Raw genomic sequence first — 16,791 nt, 5'->3', positions numbered from 1 at the left:
ACCTGGGCCTCAGCTCATCTTGTTTTTGATCTTGCTTTTTGATTACTAGGTCACCCCTCTAAATTTCTCAGTGTCACAAGTGCCCAACATGCCCAGCTGTCCCCAGGCCTATTTGGAACTGCAGGCACTGTCTCCAAGTGAGCGGCAGTGTGTAGAGACAGTAGTCAACATGGGCTACTCATATGATTGTGTCCTGAGAGCCATGAAGAAGAAAGGAGAGAATATTGAGCAGGTAGGTGCTAGTATGCAAGGTGTGGGTGGTGGAGCATGGTGGCCTCAAGTCACGGTTGTGATCTGCCTGCCTGTCCTAGAGTGCTTGCAGCTTCAGGCTCCTCCCCTGCGCTGTTGACGGGGAAGCTGGAAGCTCAGCAGTAGGACTTGTGTAGCCAGCCCAGGCAGCTTGGAACTGAAGTAGCTGAGGCCGGGCATTGGACTCAGGGCCATTGTCTCCACCATATAGGTGTGGTCACTGTTCCCATCTTGCCTCCAGAAACTTTTGTCATGGCTGTACAGGAAGTTATGAATAGTGTGCTATAGTCTTCTACCTTGGGGACATTTTTCTGACATAAGTGTATAATTTTAGAGGACTATCATTCTGCCCTGAGTGTTGAGTTGACATTCTGGGAGTTGGGTCAGCTGTGACAGCACCTCCTTTGGAAAGTGGCTGCTCATTTCTAGAGGGATGTGCCAGTCTGTTTACCAGGTAATGACTGCCCAGGATCTGATGACTAGGGAGGGGTAGGGAGCTGAATTCACAGATGGTCTAGAACTCACAGTACAGGAGTAGCAGTAGGAGCTCAAACTTTGTTTCTTTTCTTAGATTCTCGACTATCTCTTTGCACACGGACAGCTTTGTGAGAAGGGCTTTGACCCTCTTTTAGTGGAGGAGGCTCTGGAAATGCACCAGTGTTCAGAAGAGAAGGTAGGAACCTTTACCATTCCTGGGACAGAACTATCTGTCTTTGTGCTCTCCCTGGGTCCTCTATCACCTTTCCTTACCAGTGACTGCAGGTAGAAGCAGTTAAAGACAGAATCCCTTGTGCCCTTCCATACTACAGATGAAGTATGGAGCTGACTCCCAGTGATAGGAAGGAAAAATTGAGTTGGGCTAAAAGCCAGGCTTTTGGGTGGCTTGGGCCATTGCTAGCATTTTTGCCTTCCCCTCCACCTAAAGAGCAACCTTTAGGGGTTCAGTACTGTCTTGGTGGGAATATTCATGTAGGGCAGTGGGATTCTTTCAGAGGTCAGCAAGTGAGTTGGGGCTGGGCTCCACAGCCCACCTCTGGGGAACTTTAGAAAGATCCACAAGACTCTGAGGGATACAGGTCCTCTTCCTACCAGATTCCTCTACATTCAGCTGCTCTGTGTGGCTGGACCCTTTTTAAAAATGTGTTCCTCTTTATCCCATAGATGATGGAGTTTCTTCAGTTGATGAGCAAGTTTAAGGAAATGGGCTTTGAACTGAAAGACATTAAGGAAGTTTTGCTATTACACAACAACAACCAGGACAATGCTTTAGAAGACCTCATGGCCCGGGCTGGAGCCAGCTGAGACCAGGCCCTGCTATGGCCCTGCCACAGCACCACCATCCCCCAGGAGGCCCTGCACAGCTCACTCGTGGGCAAGAAGGGACATGCTTCCAGATTTTCTTTGGGGATTAGGCCAGATGTGGAGATGACATTTGCTAGTCTCTGTGAGCCCAGGCCCGAGCTGGGGGAAAGTAGGAAGACTTGGGCATACAAATGCCCTGCTGGCTCCTTCAATATTAAACATATCTGTATTTTGAGAAGTGTCCTTCCCACATTGGCCTGTCAGAAAGAACACTTGGATCTTTCTGGGGTCTCTTATTTCCTCAGCCAAAACCTGGCCTGGCTCCCAAGAGGAGTGGGAAGAAGAGGAGGGGCATACTGCTGTTTGGGAGCTAGATGCTTTCCTCTCTGCCACACCACAGGCAGACTGAACTCCAACTCGAGTCGAATACAAGCGAGAGGTTCTTCCAGGGGCCCGCCTTCCCCAGCAGTCCTTAGTGTTACACTGGTTCTGGAATGTCTCTGCGGTACAAAAGATGCACTTTTCCTTATGGGACAAAGTCTTCTGCTAGGCAGTCCCATGTGTCCCTGTCCGGACTGTTTCTTGTGGATTAGACACAATCCTCTACTGCCCAGGGCACTGGAGCCCTGTGCTAGGAAGCTGTGGGCAGTTTGAGTAATCACTGACCCCTTCTCAGCTCACTGAGAAAACAGGCCACGACTAGTCACTCAGCACTAACCCCAGTTCTTAAACAGCCTCCTCCAGCCCTGCTTTAGGACGACACAATGAGTAACACCTAGGCATAGAAACCACTCTTGGGTTTGTTTGTATTATGTTCTACACCATTAAAGATATAATACAGTCTTGAATCTAAAATAATTTGCTAACTATTTTGATTCTTCAGAGAACTACTAATAAAAACCTAAAAGGTACGTTGTGCTGCCTTAACGTCTTTATTTCAAAAAACAGTTTGAGTTAGGATGGCTGTAGGTGGCATAGTCCTTTCTGGGTCACATTTCAGTACACTCTTCCCACTGGAGGCCTGAGGGACCTGAAGCTGGCCATACCTTCTGGACCATGTCTTCTCTGGTTTTTTGGTATACAAATAGAGACTCAAACAAAGATCTCTTTAAACCTGATCTAGTGCAGTCTCTGGACCAAGGGTATATTTCTTCTTGCCAAAGTGGAGGAAGGGCAGACGAGGCTTCAGGGTGCTCTTTAAAAAATAAAAAGTCCTGCTTAGGAGTACTTTGGAGGCAGAGACAGGTGAAGCTCTGTCCCTTTGCCTAGGATGCCACCATGCCTACAGCCACAGGCAGAGCTAACGTGCTTCCACAGCTCTCAGTGGCACTGGTGTAGCTGACAGAACTAATCCCTAGAGTTTCTAGCTCTTTAGTAAAATCCCACATCCTTTTGGGGCTTTTGCTGGGAATGGCTTTTAGTGGCAATGTGAGGATGTGCTGTACAACTCTTACAAGCTAGGAACAGGCTGCCCTCTGGTGGCTAGTTCAGGCACTGCCTGTGGCCCACTATAGAGCCTTTCAGCCTATATTTGAATGCCTTTTAAATAGAGCCAGATCTCACTGTAGCCCAGGTTGGTTTCAAGGTCCTCCTGCCTCAGCCTCCCAGATGCTGAAATTACAAGTGAGCAATGCCATATCTGGTTTATCTTGGCCTTTTAGACATAACCCTTAAAACTTCCTTATGGGTTGTTAAATGCATGTGGTAGTGGCTTCTGGGCCCAGGCTGTGACACATGAATCACAGGTGAACTCCAAAACTAACGGACTCTTGGAGGCTCTTTCTGTTAAGAAGGTGACAGAGAAGATGGTTCATTAGTAAAGTGCTTAAGGTGCAAGTATGAGCACTGAAGTTGGATCTCTAACACCCATGCAGGAGGCCTGAGCAGCTGGGGGTACTGGTGCACACCTTTAATACCAGCACTTGGGGGGCAGAGGCAGGGGGATCTCTGTGAGCTGGTCCACATAGAGAGCTCCAAGACAGGAGGACTCATGGAACTTGGCTAATTAGCTAAATCAACAGTGAAACAGCAGAGAATTGTGGGTACCTAATAACATCTGGCCTACACATAGTAATAACAGCAAGAATTCATTTAAAGAGCATAGTATGCTTGTTCCTGTATCAGAAGGTTTAGACTGTTGACTACACTCAGTGCCAAGACACCCATAGCAAAGGTTCTCAAGTGTGGCTGAAGACTCAAGCCTAGGCAATGGACTTGCCTGAGACCCTCCAGCCTGTCCAATCACTCAGAGGATTGGGAGTGAGGAGGACTAGTAGGTACTGTCCACAGGCCGGCTGTTTTAGCAAAAAGTGAATGAGAAGAACGTGCCACCATCAGCAGCATCCTCTAAGTCAAAGCAGGGTTTCAGGAGGGGCACTGTAAGCATAAAGCCTACCCCAGCCCAGTTGTACTCTTAAGGCATCAACAGTTGCCAGTTTATATTTTCCAGAACTACATCTCCACTCTGGTGGGGAGGAAGAAGCTCACCCAAGTGCCTGGCTGGCACAATGCTGTAGCCTTTGAAGACAGAAAGACACGTAAGTCAGGAATAAGGCTGTTGGCTCAGCGTGTGGTCCTAACCTCTGACCTCTAATTTCCAGGTTACCAGTGAACACCCCGATTTCATCCTCAAACTTAGGGACATGTACAGTTAGACCAAATATGTTCCTACAGATGACACAGATTAACAAAGAGATACTCTGAGCCCCAAACAGAAGGGGACATGAAGGTCTTCAACCTGGTCCTTTCTTACAGGGGGAACTTTCTTATAGTTGGAACTGAGGTAAGATGAGGTCTGTCCCTGAGCAGTGTGGCCATCCAAGGCCATGTATGTCTAGAATGAAGCTAGAGGTAGGACAGGGAGTAGCTGTCTGCAGGAGCCTTTTCCAGCTCCAGAGAGCACAGTAATGTTTACCCAGGGTGAGCCCTTCTTCTAAGACAGCATGGTTCTCTTGGGAGCTGCAGCTGGCCTGTGGCAGGTGAGGTACAGCTGGAGCTGGCTTCTCAGACTCTGGATGCACTTAGACTTCAAAGCCATGAGTTCATCCAGCTGGGTCACAAAATCTTCAAAATCCTGAGAAGGAAAAAGACAGTGGAGGTGTTTAATCTTGATGACCCTTCGTCTTTTCCAGTCTATTTTTTTGTGTAGCTTTCCTTTTAATGTGTATGAATGTTTTGTCTACATATCATGCTTGTACTTGGTGATACCTGTAGAATTTAGAAGAGGACATCTGATCTCCTGGGACTGGAGTTTGAATGGTTGTGAGTTACACTGGGTGCTAGGACCTGGTCCTCTACAAGAGCAATGAGTGCTCTTAACTGCTGAGCCTTCTCTCCAGCCCCCTAGTCCATCTTCTTGAAGGAATATTTTAAAACCCAAGTCCCTCTTCTCAGGGGAAAACCTTAAAAGTTTCTATGGCTTTGGGTAGGGCCCCCTTCTCTGCATTGGAGACACTTTATAAATGGAGGCTGTATTCTGCAAAGGGGTGTTACAAACAGGGTTTTGTGCCTGCAGGTTGTCACTGCTACAGTAATCACAGGGAGGCAACCGCAGCAAACCCTTAGGAAGGCAGAATGGCTGGAAACCATCTTGCTTGGTAGTGAGCAGTGTAGCACCACCTCCCACCTCTACCCAGACCCTCTGAGGGCCACAAGCCTCAACAGTTAGTGCACAACAGCAGAACTTTGTCATGAATACCGCAGCAAACCTGACCCTCAAACAAACCACAAGCTACTTGTCAATAGTACATGTGGCTATTCTACTTACATTAGAATCCATCTGGGTTATTAAGGTCTCCTCCTTGAAGTCCAGCTCAGCCATTTCATCCAGCTGTTCCTGGTGTGCACGGATGATCACCTGCCTAGGAACATGTGGAAGAAACTGATCTTTCTGGTTTCCCATACTCAGGGACAGCCTTTGGAAATTGAGTCTCATTTCCATACTAGCCCATTATGGTAAGGTCAGTTGGCCACTCCTTGCTTTCTCCTCTGTTCTGTTCTCAGAACTAGTCAAGGGATTAGGGAGTACCCATAAGATATAGGAAGTATCTTGTCCCTGCTTACCCAGCTGCTTCTCAGGGGCTGCCTGTTTCCCGTGGCTTCCCTGAGAGAGGCTATCAAGCTGTGACAGCTGGGGTATTTGGTACAAGGTCTGCTCATATTTCTACTTGGGGCGGGGTAGGTTGCAGGGAGTCCAGGACCAAAGCAGGTCAGGGCTAAAAGCTGAATATCTACCTTTGGTCAGACTCTAATGACTAATTAGAGAACACAACAGGAGTAGCAACTCTGCCCAGTGAAGAGGCAAGCAAACTGGAAAGGACATGGGATGTTGAGGGGCTTAAGAACAAAGTCCAACTTACTGTGCCTGCTCCAGCGTAAGTGGACAGAGGGTCCCTGAGGCCTTGAGGGAACAGCTGGGGACCACAGGAGAGTCTAAGGCTAAGCACTTTGAGATTGGCCTGTGCTTGAGCCACAAGATATCCTCGTAAGAGGGCTTGATGGAATCTGTGGAGGAAACAAGCTCCTGCCAGCTAAACCCTGCAGGATGTTTTCTGTCCTGGGCCCAGGGACCACCAGCTACATCACTACTTGCTGTACATGAAGTGAGCAAGGGTGTAGAACAGGGTGCTCCAGCATGTGTGATGGAGCAGGGCTTCCAAGGGAATGACAAGGAGCCCCCCAGTCCAGTCTCCTCAGCACTGTCACCGCACGGATCATCACCCACATGACTCTGGGCCACGCGCACAGGCCTTCTGCTCTGGCAGTCCTCCCTATGGGGCAGTTTGTCAGGTGAGTGCTGACGGATGGGTGATGGGGAAAGAGCTGGAAGATCCCCACTAGGCCGATTGTCAGGGGGAGATGAGGACAACCACAGGAGCGCAGTTGCTGAAGATACTGGCAAGGCAGCCTCTTGATTGTAAGGGGGTACTGTGTGCTCCACTGCGGGCCCTCCTATGATCTCAGTCAGGAGACTATGCTCTGCTTTGTCCTGGGCAATCTGCTCCAAGGAAGAAGAGTCCTCCTGACAGGGTGTCTCCAAGAGGGACATAGTGAGAGGAGCCATGAGTCCAGAAGCATTCGCAGAGCCCGTATGTAACTGCTCTCTAGAGTCTTCTTGGGACAGAGCACTGCTGTCCACTGTTCCTGCTGTCTGAGTCACTCTGTCGTCACTGACAGCTCTTTCATCTGGGGATAGTGGCAAAGACAGCCCATTTTCTGGGCATGGCAAGCTGCTCTCAGCCTGCCCAGGAACCTCACTTCTGAAGGCCTCAGGTCTAATGTCAGAGGCTTGAGCTCCACCCATTTCTTGGTGATGTACAAAATCTATCTGTGAGGAGGGTGGCTTCTGGGCCAAGTCGTCCTTGGGGTAAGGTCCTGAGGAGGCAGAGTCTTCCTCCTTGCTCCAGTCTGAGCACACCTTACTTGAGCTGTGGCTCTGGCTGAGTGCTCCTCTTCTGTGGCTTATGGTGGGGCCTCTGGAACACACCCAGCTGTCAGTCCCTCCCTCATCACCATCTGTCTGGGAGCTGAAATGCAAACATTGCTGCCTTTCTGCCCCCTGCTCCTCAGGGCTGTGCACCCTGTTCTGATGAAGGAAGAAAGAGCTTCCGCTCTTCTCCAAGGTGCCCCTCTGCACGTGTGAGAAAGAATCCTCACTGAAATCACTGTCGTCCAGCTCCTCAGCCTGGGCTCCATCATGGCCCTCAGGATTAGAGTGGAGTGGAGAAACGGTCTCATTTGGGAGCTGACCTTCGGAGGGCCTATGCTGACATAAAAGCCTTTCTAGTGGCTGGTATTTTAGCTTCTGCTTGAGGAGTGGTGGCTGCTGAAACTGCTGGTGGTAAAATCGCAAATGTTCTTCCCTTTCCTTCTGCTGGGGAAGGGGGTTTGTCCAAGCTTCAGGGGCAAGCCTGGCAGATGTGCCTACCTTGCTGTCCTGATTGGTTTCTAAGTGGTGGCGGTTGCCAGGAAGCTGAGCTCGGGACAGTAGCTGCTTCTGCACTGGCTGTACCGGCTGTACCTTCTTCCCTCTGGCAGGCATCCTGGGACGCAGTACTCCTTCTCTGGGGCCCGAGGTCCTGCTTTCCCACACAATGGCAGTCTTGTTGCCAACCTGACTTTTCTCAGAGCACAATGCTGTTGACTCTTCTACTCCCTTTTTGATCAAATGGCCAGACCTCACAGTTCCTTTCCAAAGGCTAGGCTTTGCGTCCCACTCTGGGACAGGACTCCCTCGGGAGCTATTCCTTTTACTGGGGGTTTTAGGTTCAGAGGCAAAGGGGATATTGGGAGCATGGCTGGCCAAAGGGTGGGTTTTAACTCTTGTGGGGCCTGGGGCCACAACAACTGACTGCTGAAGTCCTAGTTTAACTTTTTTGGGGGAGCACTTGTCCCCTGGCAGGGCAACAGGGGAGCTCTGAATTCGTTTTGGAGAGGAGTTTGCAGATGCCCGACTTCGACTGGTGGCTGAAGCCCAGCACTTAACGCCTTTCTTTAGTTCCTTCACCCTGCAATATAACCAGTTAACGTTAACTATGCATTCCGTCTGTGAGTCCTTTCCTACAGATCTTAGGGAACTGAAACAACAAAGGGAAGCATGGCAAAGACAGTGAGCTCTTTCTTTAGGAGAGTTTTATGGAATACTCTTTTTTTTTTTTTTTTTTTTGGTTTTTCGAGACAGGGTTTCTCTGTGGCTTTGGAGCCTGTCCTGGAACTAGCTCTGTAGACCAGGCTGGTCTCGAACTCACAGAGATCCGCCTGCCTCTGCCTCCTGAGTGCTGGGATTAAAGGCGTGCGTCACCATCGCCCGGCTGGAATACTCTTTTAACTAGGCAAAGATGTGTTATGTTTGTTTATGTGACGGCCTGTGACATTTGTCTCTGCTGCACTTGTACAGATGTGTTGTTTGTTTCACCCTGCCTGCCTAAAGCACCTGATTGGTTTAAAAAAAGCTGAATGGCCAATAGCTAGGCAGGAGAGAGACAGGCAGGACTGGCAGACAAAGAGAATAAATACGAGGAGAAATCTAGGCTCAGGAGAGAAGGAGAAGAGAATGAGGGAGAAAGAGAGGGAGTTACCCAGGGCCAGAAGTCAGGCAGCCGCCAGCCAGTCATCCTTGGAGACAGCAGGAAAGTAAGATATACAGAAAGAAAAAAGGTAAAAAGTCCTGTGGCAAAATGTAGATTAAGAGAAACAGGTGAAGTTGTCAAGGCTGATGAGAAACGAGCCTGGACGGAGGCCGAGCGTTTGTAACTAAGAAGTCTGTGTCATGATTTGGGAGCTGCTTGGTTGGTGGACCAAAAGAAAAAGGCTGGTACAGGAGAGAATAAGAGGAAAAGGTACATTCCCCTTTAACATGTGTTTCCTACTGCACTTGAACTAAAGGAACAGTGCCTTCTGAGAAGATAAGCATGTCCCCATGTGAGGGACAAGCTAGGAATCAGAATCATGCTAAGTTCATGCAGGGCCTACCATGGCTCCTGAACATAGGCCATAGGAACTCATGTCTACTCTTTAGCTGGAGTCCCATAGACAGCACAATGCTGGGCTTCTCTGAGAAGGTGATTTCCCCTAAATCTGGGCAGTTCAGAAAACAAACCTAAAGATCTGCAGATTGTGCTAGTTCCATTAAGGAAAAAATGACATGTATTCCCAGTGCCCCTAACTTAGTACTACTGACAATCTAACTGGGTAAAATTTTAGAGGCTCTGTGTATTGGAGATGTTTAGTAACATCTGTGGTTTTTACCCACTAGATGCCGGTAGCACCTCTCTCAGTGATGACAATCAACAATGTTCTTACTTCCGGGGGCTGGAGACATAGCTCAGAGTTTAAGAGTACTTGCTGCTTTTGCAGAGGATCCTACAAGTTTGGTCCCCAAAACCCACATGGTAGCTCACAACCCTCTGTAACTCCAGTTTTAGGTGATCGGATGCCTTCTGACTTGTGGTGGAACAGGAGTACATGGAGTGCATATACATACATGCACACATACATGCACACAGGCAAACCTTTCTATAACATGTTCTTGCTTCTGTAAGACTAACTGTATGTAGAAGTAGGAGGGATGCTGGCAGATACCAAAGTCCCTTCAGAGAGAAGCCTGCCAAGCAGTTAATGGGTGCTAGCTAGCTTTAAAACCAGTGAGATGGCCGGGTGGTGGTGGCGCATGCCTTTAATTTCAGCACTAGGGAGGCAGAGACAGGTGGATCTCTGTGAGTTTGAGGCCAGCCTGGTCTACAAGAGCTAGTTCCAGGACAGGCTCCAAAGCCACAGAGAAACCCTGTCTCAAAAAACAAAAAAACAACAAACAAACAAACAAACCAGTGAGATGGTTCAGTGGGCAAAGGCACTTGCTGCTAAGCCTGACAATCTGAGTTTGGCCTGAGACCCATATATGGTAGAGGGTACTGACTACCAGAAGTCATCTTCTGACTTCCACATATCCCCACCCCCACACCTCCTGCAATTTTTCTTAAAGAGGTGCTACCTCTGCCACCAACTTTTAGTAATTCCTTGGGAAGTTCCTCTCCTTCTTTGGGCCTTTATCTTTACTGACGGGTCCGGATTGGTCCTTTCTGGATGTACATGTTCCTACAAACAGTGCTGAGGTCAGCAGAGAGAAGTGTTTACTCGAGCATACCACATTAGGTTAATATACCACTCCTAGTGGACACTGAGAAGTTACGATGGCATCGATTCATGAACGGCACATGTGCCATCTTTCCCTTGTCACACCACAAAAGTAGGGTTCATTGATCATATTTTTTAAAATGCTAGTATAGTAGCTCCAAGAAGACGGCTGTGGAGTTCAATGTCAGATCACTGTATGTTTGAGAGCCATGTGCACAAACACAAGTGACCCCCACACACAATCTGACATTTTTTTCTTTTCTGGTTTTTCAAGACAGGGTTTAACTGTATAGCCCTTGCTGTCCTCGAACTCACAGAGATCTGCCTGCTTCTGCATCCCAATTACAGGGACTGAAGGCGTGTGCCACCATGTCTGGCACAACTTGACATCTGATAGCCAACTTACCGGTCAGCATAACGCAAGGTATTCAGTGTGTGTTCTGTGGCTATGTGGCTTGGTGAGATGTTGGCGATCATGCAAGTTTTGGCATTACCAATGAAAGAGTCCTTCAGGACCTGTCAAACCAAGAGACAGGCCAATGAATAATGGGCATATTGATTACTTATGTATGAAGATGCTGGCCATAGCTTTCTCTATTCACGAAAGACATTTTACAAAAGAAATACATTAGATTGGGGAGATGGCTCAGTAGTTAAGAGCTCTGGCTGCTCTTGCAGAGGATCAGGATTCAATTCCCAGCAGCCATAGGGAATCTATAGCCACAACTATCTATAATATAACTTCAGTTCCAGGGGATCTGAGGTCCTCTTCTGGTCTCTGTAGGCACACATGTGGTGCATAGCATAAACATATATGGAGGCAAGACATACACATGAATAAAAATAAATCTAAAGCCGGGCGGTGGTGGCGCACGCCTTTAATCCCAGCACTTGGGAGGCAGGCGGATCTCTGTGAGTTCGAGACCAGCCTGGTCTACAAGAGCTAGTTCCAGGACAGGCTCCAAAACCACAGAGAAACCCTGTCTTGAAAAAGAAAAAAAAAAAAAAATTAAAAAAAAGAAGGAATAAGAAATGCAAATAACCAATAAACAAAGCAAAAGGTACTTACTAATAATCAGAGAAACACAAATAAACAACTATAAAAACTAACATTTATGGTGCTGAGGAGACAGCTCAGTGGGTAAGAACGTGCATGAGGGCACAAGTTCACATTCCCTCATGTAAAAAGCCAGGCATAGCTGTGAGCAGCTGTAAACCCAGAGCTGCTAAGCAGTGGGGACGGGAGGGTTGATGGAGCTGCTGGCTACCAGCCTTCCTCCAGGTCCAATGAAAGATCATATCTCACAGGAAAAGGTGGAAAGAAAGTGACAGACGTTGAGGTCTTCAGGCCTCTGACTGTACATGGGTAAAGATACATACAACTAACTCATGCTCATACTCGGCCCTGCACACAAATGAATATAAAGGAAAATAGTTTAAAAAGGAAAACCCAGCATTTTAGTACATAAGCTTAAAAAAGTCTGGTGAAAATGTGCCCAGGTTAAGGTCCAGAAGTGGGAACCTCCCTTACACACTCTGATAGTTAACTTTAATTGTCAACCTGATTAGATTTTAGGGTACCCATTATCTTTTACTATTTTTTTCCCTAAGTGGCAATAAGGTCTCCCTATGTATCCCTGGCTTGCCTAAAACTCACTACCAGGCTGGCCTTGAATTCATAGAAATCTGCCTCTGTCTCCTGAGTGCTAGGATTAAAGATGTGTGCCACCATGCCTGGCTCTATTCTATATAAATTATTGACATTATTCTTTTTTTAAAAGTAGAAGCATGTTTTCTGGGGATAAAAACTTATTTAAAAACAAAAAGTTAAATGTCAGAGTCAGGAATGGTATCCTGAATTTCTAGTTAAATTGTGTTTGCGCAGAAACACTCAGGGTTGTTAAGATAGCTCAGTGGTTAGGAGTGCTTTGTGCTCTTCCAAGGGTCTCAGTCTCAGCACCTATATTAGGTAGTTCATAACCCTCTGTGATGCAGTGCCTTCCTCTAGACTCTGCAGGCACCTAAACTCACTCCGCTACATTCCCATATGTACACACACATACACATAATCAAAGAGAGAAGTCACATTCAGTGCAGAGAGCACTAATTCTGACTATTGAGAGTTCTCATCCGAGGTCTTCCTCCTGCCCTCCCCACACCCAATCTATCTTCCACTGTGTATAGGACCTAACGTTGAAAAGAGCTCAAGACAACATAACGACCTTCACATCTGTTTCTTCCTAGGCAAATCCTTCCCTAGGCTGCTCCTCTGCAGCTCAGAGACCTGGTGCCTTTCAGTCATTTTCATGACAACAGAAAGTAAAAGGTTCCTTTATTTGTATTACTCAGAATACACATGACTGGGTCTGGTAGTATAGGCCTGTAATCCTAGCTGCTCAGAAGACTGAGGCAGGAGGATACCAAGTTCAAGACTCAGTAACCCTACTAAATAATAAATACACACACTTTCCCCAGTACTGAGAATTAAACCTAGGATCTGGGGCATATCAGGCAAGTGCTACCACTGAGCTATACCCCCCCACCCCGGACATATTCCCCATTGTTTTGTTGGTCAGGGGGTGGACAGACAGGATCTCATTATGTTGCCCAGACTGATCTCACTGGGCTCAAGCAATCTTCCTCCCTCAGCATCTTGAGTAGCTTCAAGAAGATACCACCACTCCTGCAGTAAGGTTCTTTACACTGGAAGAACATTGAAAGGTGGTATCCTGGTTAGCTTTGTCAACCTGATACAACCGAGTCATCAGAAAAGGGAGTTTTTTTTTTTTTTTTTTTTTGAGACAGGGTTTCTCTTCATTAACTGCTCTGACTGTCTTGGAACTCGCTCTGTAGATCAGGCTGGCCTTAAACTCACAGAGATCCACCTGCCTCTGCCTCTGCTGGGATTAGAGGTGTGTACCACCACCACCAGGCCAGAAGGGAGTCTTAATTAAGGGATTTCTCAGATCAGATCTGCCTGTGGGTAGGTGACTTGTTAACTGAGGTAGGAGGCCCCAGGTACATGAGCTGCACCATTGGCAGGTGGTCGTGGGTTTATGGAAAACTCACCTAAACACAGGTCTGGGAGCGAGCCAGTAAGTGACAATGCTCCATGGTTTCTGGGTTCTGCAGTGACTCTCCTCAGTGGAGAACTGAACCGGACAGAGTATTTTTATCACAGAACAGAATGAAAGTACAGCAGGCGGCAAGAAGAGCCTGGGCACCTTCTTAGGACTACAGCTGTCCTGGTGCTGCACATACCTCTGACGACACTGAGAGCTCCTCGAAGGAAAATGACACCTAAATTCTGTCGCCCCAGTGCGTTTAGCATCACGTCTTGCTAGTAGTAGATACTTGACTAAATTAACAAAGTAATGGAGGAAGGAACAATGAGTGAACCAGAATAAACTCAAGACTTTTGTTTAATGTTACCTGGGTCAATTTGCTTTGCCTAAAAGGCGTATGGGTGTGTTCCTGGTCCAGTGCTCGAATACATTCTTTCAGCTGTAAAGTGGGAGAATAAACGACATATCAATATGACCAAAAAAAAAAAAAAAAAAAAGTGAGGGACAGTCAAACGCTGCATCCGTAAGAAGCTTCTTTCTCTTTTAAAGTTTATTTTTATTTTATATATATGAGTGTTTTGGCTATATGTATTTCGGTGTATCATGTGTGTGTCTAGTGCCCACACAGGACTGGAGTTTCAGACAGCTGTGAGCCACCATGTGGGTGCTTGGAATTGAACACTAATCCTCTGGAAGAGCAGCCAGTGCTCTTAACCTCTTGAATCATCTCTCCAGGCCGGGAAGCTTAGTTTTCTTAAATAAAAGCAGTCAGCAGTTAAGTGCTGGCTGCTTGCTGATCAGCAGTGGTGTACACCTTTAATCCCAGCACTCAGCAGAGGAAGGTAGATCTCTGTGAGTTTGAGGCCAGGCTGGTCTTCAAGTTCCAGGACAGGCAGGGCTACACAGAGAAACCCTGTCCTGAAAAACAAGAGTGCTGGCTGCTCTTCCAGAGGACAGAGTTTGGTACCTAGTACCCACATGGGGCAGCTCACAACCACTCGTTAGCTCCATCCAGCTCAAGGGTATCTAACACCCTCTCCTGTCCTCTTCAGACACCCAAACATTGTGGCACACATCACACACACATATAAATAAAACAATAAAAGAAATCTCACTGGAGAGTGGTGGTACATGCCCTTAATTGCAGCATTTGGGAGGCAGAGACAGGTGAATCTCTGTGAGTTTGAGGCCAGCCTGGTCTTATAGAGTGAGTTCTAGGACAGCCTCCAAAGCTACAAAGAGAAACCCTGTCACAAACAAACAAGCAAACAGGCAAACAAACCACACTTAGGAAATTCCTAAAAGAAAGTCAAATGTCCTGTTGTTTCCCGTTCAACAAGTAAAACCAAGCAACAATGGAAAAACACCATCCTGTGCTGTCTTGCCAAGGACCCTACATTCAGAGGCTATGATTCTAGATTAGCTGAGTCCATGGTGAGATTGATAAACCCAGGAGATCAGCCTGGGTCCAAAGTCCAGGCTTATGTGAGGTAAACCTGGCTGACCTATTGTTTCCCTCTTCACAACAACTGATGTGCTCAGGGAGAGAACACACCTAAGCTACTTACTTGCCTCTCTCTCTCATACATGTACACCTATAGAATTCAAGTGCAAATTTGGATATAAACTGATGGGAAAGAAAAATTGAGCAGCAGAGACAGAACGGTACTGTCCTGTTTGGTTTTTGTCAATTTGACACAAGCCAGACTCTAGCTCTAACTGTTAGAGCTATCCGGGAAGAGGAATCTCAACTGTTAAAATGCCTCCAACAGACTGGCCTGTCAACAAATCAGTAGGGCATTTTCTTCATTAATGAGTGATGTGGGAGGGCCCAGAGCACTGTGGGTAATCCTATCTCTGGGCAGGTAGTCCTGGGTTGTGTAAGAAAGTAGTTTGAGCAAGCCAGTAAATAGTGTACCTCCGTGGTCTCTACTTCAGTTCTTGCCTCCAGGTTCCTGCCTGAGGAGCTCCTGTCTTGGTTTCCCCTGAAGATGGACTATAACCTGTAGGCCAAATAAATCCACCTCTCCAAATTGCTTTTGGTCATGGTGTTTCTATCACAGCAGTAAAAACCCAAGTACTGAGCAATTGCTTCACACTACCATCTCCTTTATTTTTCTTTTAAAACTATTATTATCTGTGTGTACACACGCATGTCGTGGCATGTGTGTCATGGTGCACAACATAGAGGAGAGAGGACAGTTCAAAGGAGTTTGCTATTTTTCTACCATGTGGGTCCCAGAGATCAGACCCCAAATGTCAGGCTAGGCAGCAAGCACCTTTACCTGCAGAGCCACCTTCCTGGCCCTGGTAAAGTTTTTCAACTATTGAAACTGAGTGACAAACAACTGAAAGATATACTACTTTTTACACTTGCATCCTTCAAGTATAGTTTAAATTTTAGGGAGCAAGAAAAAGCTTTCTCAGCCATTTAGCAATTGTAGAAACATTTCTCTAACTGGTAGGGAATGAGGAAAAGAGGCAAGGGCAGACAGAAGAACAGCCCAGCATTGTGGAGAGGCTGCCCTGCACTTGCAGCCCCGCTCAGGACGCCCACTGTCAGGGGACACCCTGTGTGTTGCCCTTTTGATTTTACCAGACTCACCAACTGGCTTCATATTAGGGTAAAATCTCTTTGAAAAAAAAAAAAAAAAGATTTTTAGATTCCAAACAAACAACTCACAGCCAGAAGACTCTGGTTTATTTCTGCGCCTTCCATCTTTGTCTGTCTGTCTGAGTCCCTGGCATCTGCTGCTCTCTCACTGCCAGCCAAATCAATGAAAGAGATCCTAGAAAAAAAGACACAGCAGGAATGACTTCTTTGGGATTTTGGTTTATTTCCATATTAGTGACATTTTGTGACCTCAGGAAGAAAAGAAGCATGGCTTATCCTCAGGAAATAAAGGGCATTATTGTTAGTCTTCCAAAAACATCACAAGATTCTGATGTGTCAGCTGGAGCCAGCACTGCTCACTAAAACACTTCCATTGGCTCTACTAGTTATGAGGCAGTATGACTGAAATTAATAAAGCATTTCCCTACAAGGGTAAGTGACCATAATGCAAATCAGTTAGGTGACTACTTAGATAATTAAATAGAAAGTTTTATTGGCTGTTTTCTAACAAGAAAGGATGAAAAAGAAGAGAATGACTCATTACTCAGAGGTGAGACAGGCTCATCCATCAGAATGGCAGAGTTTGCTAAGACAGCACCAGAAAAGCAATGAATGTATCCAATTGTCTTACATCTTCTTTGAAGAAGAATGGATCTCCCCACCCTCATTTATGGCCTGCAAGCTCTCCGAGGTACATTCCTTGCTGTTTCTCTGCTGATACTGTGTTTCACGTTAGAAGTAATCGATGTCCCTTTTAATAACTTCGGGTTGACCAACAATAGCTCATTACTTCATGGTTAATCAACTGATGGCACTTTATACAATGATTTATTTCAGGGTTAACAACACTTACTCTATATCCATGCAATAAAGATCCAAAGTGGCAGGGTGTCCATTTTGAGCATGTATATTTCAAAGTTACATACGGAA

The 16,791-nt window shown here is 46.7% G+C and overlaps 2 protein-coding genes across 3 annotated transcripts in view; one reads left to right on the top strand and one right to left on the bottom strand.

Moving 5' to 3' along the window:
* The window catches only part of Ubap1 (ubiquitin associated protein 1), a 29,424-nt gene extending 26,960 nt beyond the window's left edge, over positions 1–2,464 (top strand). For both annotated transcript variants that reach the window (XM_057790689.1, XM_057790688.1), the window contains exons 5-7: positions 50–232; positions 821–922; positions 1,411–2,464. In XM_057790689.1, coding sequence (XP_057646672.1) covers positions 50–232; positions 821–922; positions 1,411–1,551 — 426 coding nt within the window. In that variant the 3' untranslated portion in view covers positions 1,552–2,464. The remainder of the gene's footprint in view (positions 1–49; positions 233–820; positions 923–1,410) is intronic.
* A 1,550-nt stretch (positions 2,465–4,014) lies between these two features.
* Positions 4,015–16,791, bottom strand: part of Kif24 (kinesin family member 24) — a 58,499-nt gene continuing 45,722 nt past the window's right edge. The window contains exons 8-13 of the mRNA XM_057790757.1: positions 15,931–16,036; positions 13,615–13,686; positions 10,589–10,698; positions 5,910–8,057; positions 5,318–5,411; positions 4,015–4,624 (exon numbers count right to left, since the gene is read on the bottom strand). Of these exons, the coding sequence (XP_057646740.1) occupies positions 4,484–4,624; positions 5,318–5,411; positions 5,910–8,057; positions 10,589–10,698; positions 13,615–13,686; positions 15,931–16,036 (2,671 nt within the window). The 3' untranslated portion in view covers positions 4,015–4,483. The remainder of the gene's footprint in view (positions 4,625–5,317; positions 5,412–5,909; positions 8,058–10,588; positions 10,699–13,614; positions 13,687–15,930; positions 16,037–16,791) is intronic.

This window comes from Chionomys nivalis, chromosome 16, assembly GCF_950005125.1.
Source record: "Chionomys nivalis chromosome 16, mChiNiv1.1, whole genome shotgun sequence".
NCBI lineage: Eukaryota > Metazoa > Chordata > Mammalia > Rodentia > Cricetidae > Chionomys > Chionomys nivalis.
Note: the sequence above shows the minus strand (reverse complement) of the source record. Positions and strands in the feature narration are given on the sequence as shown.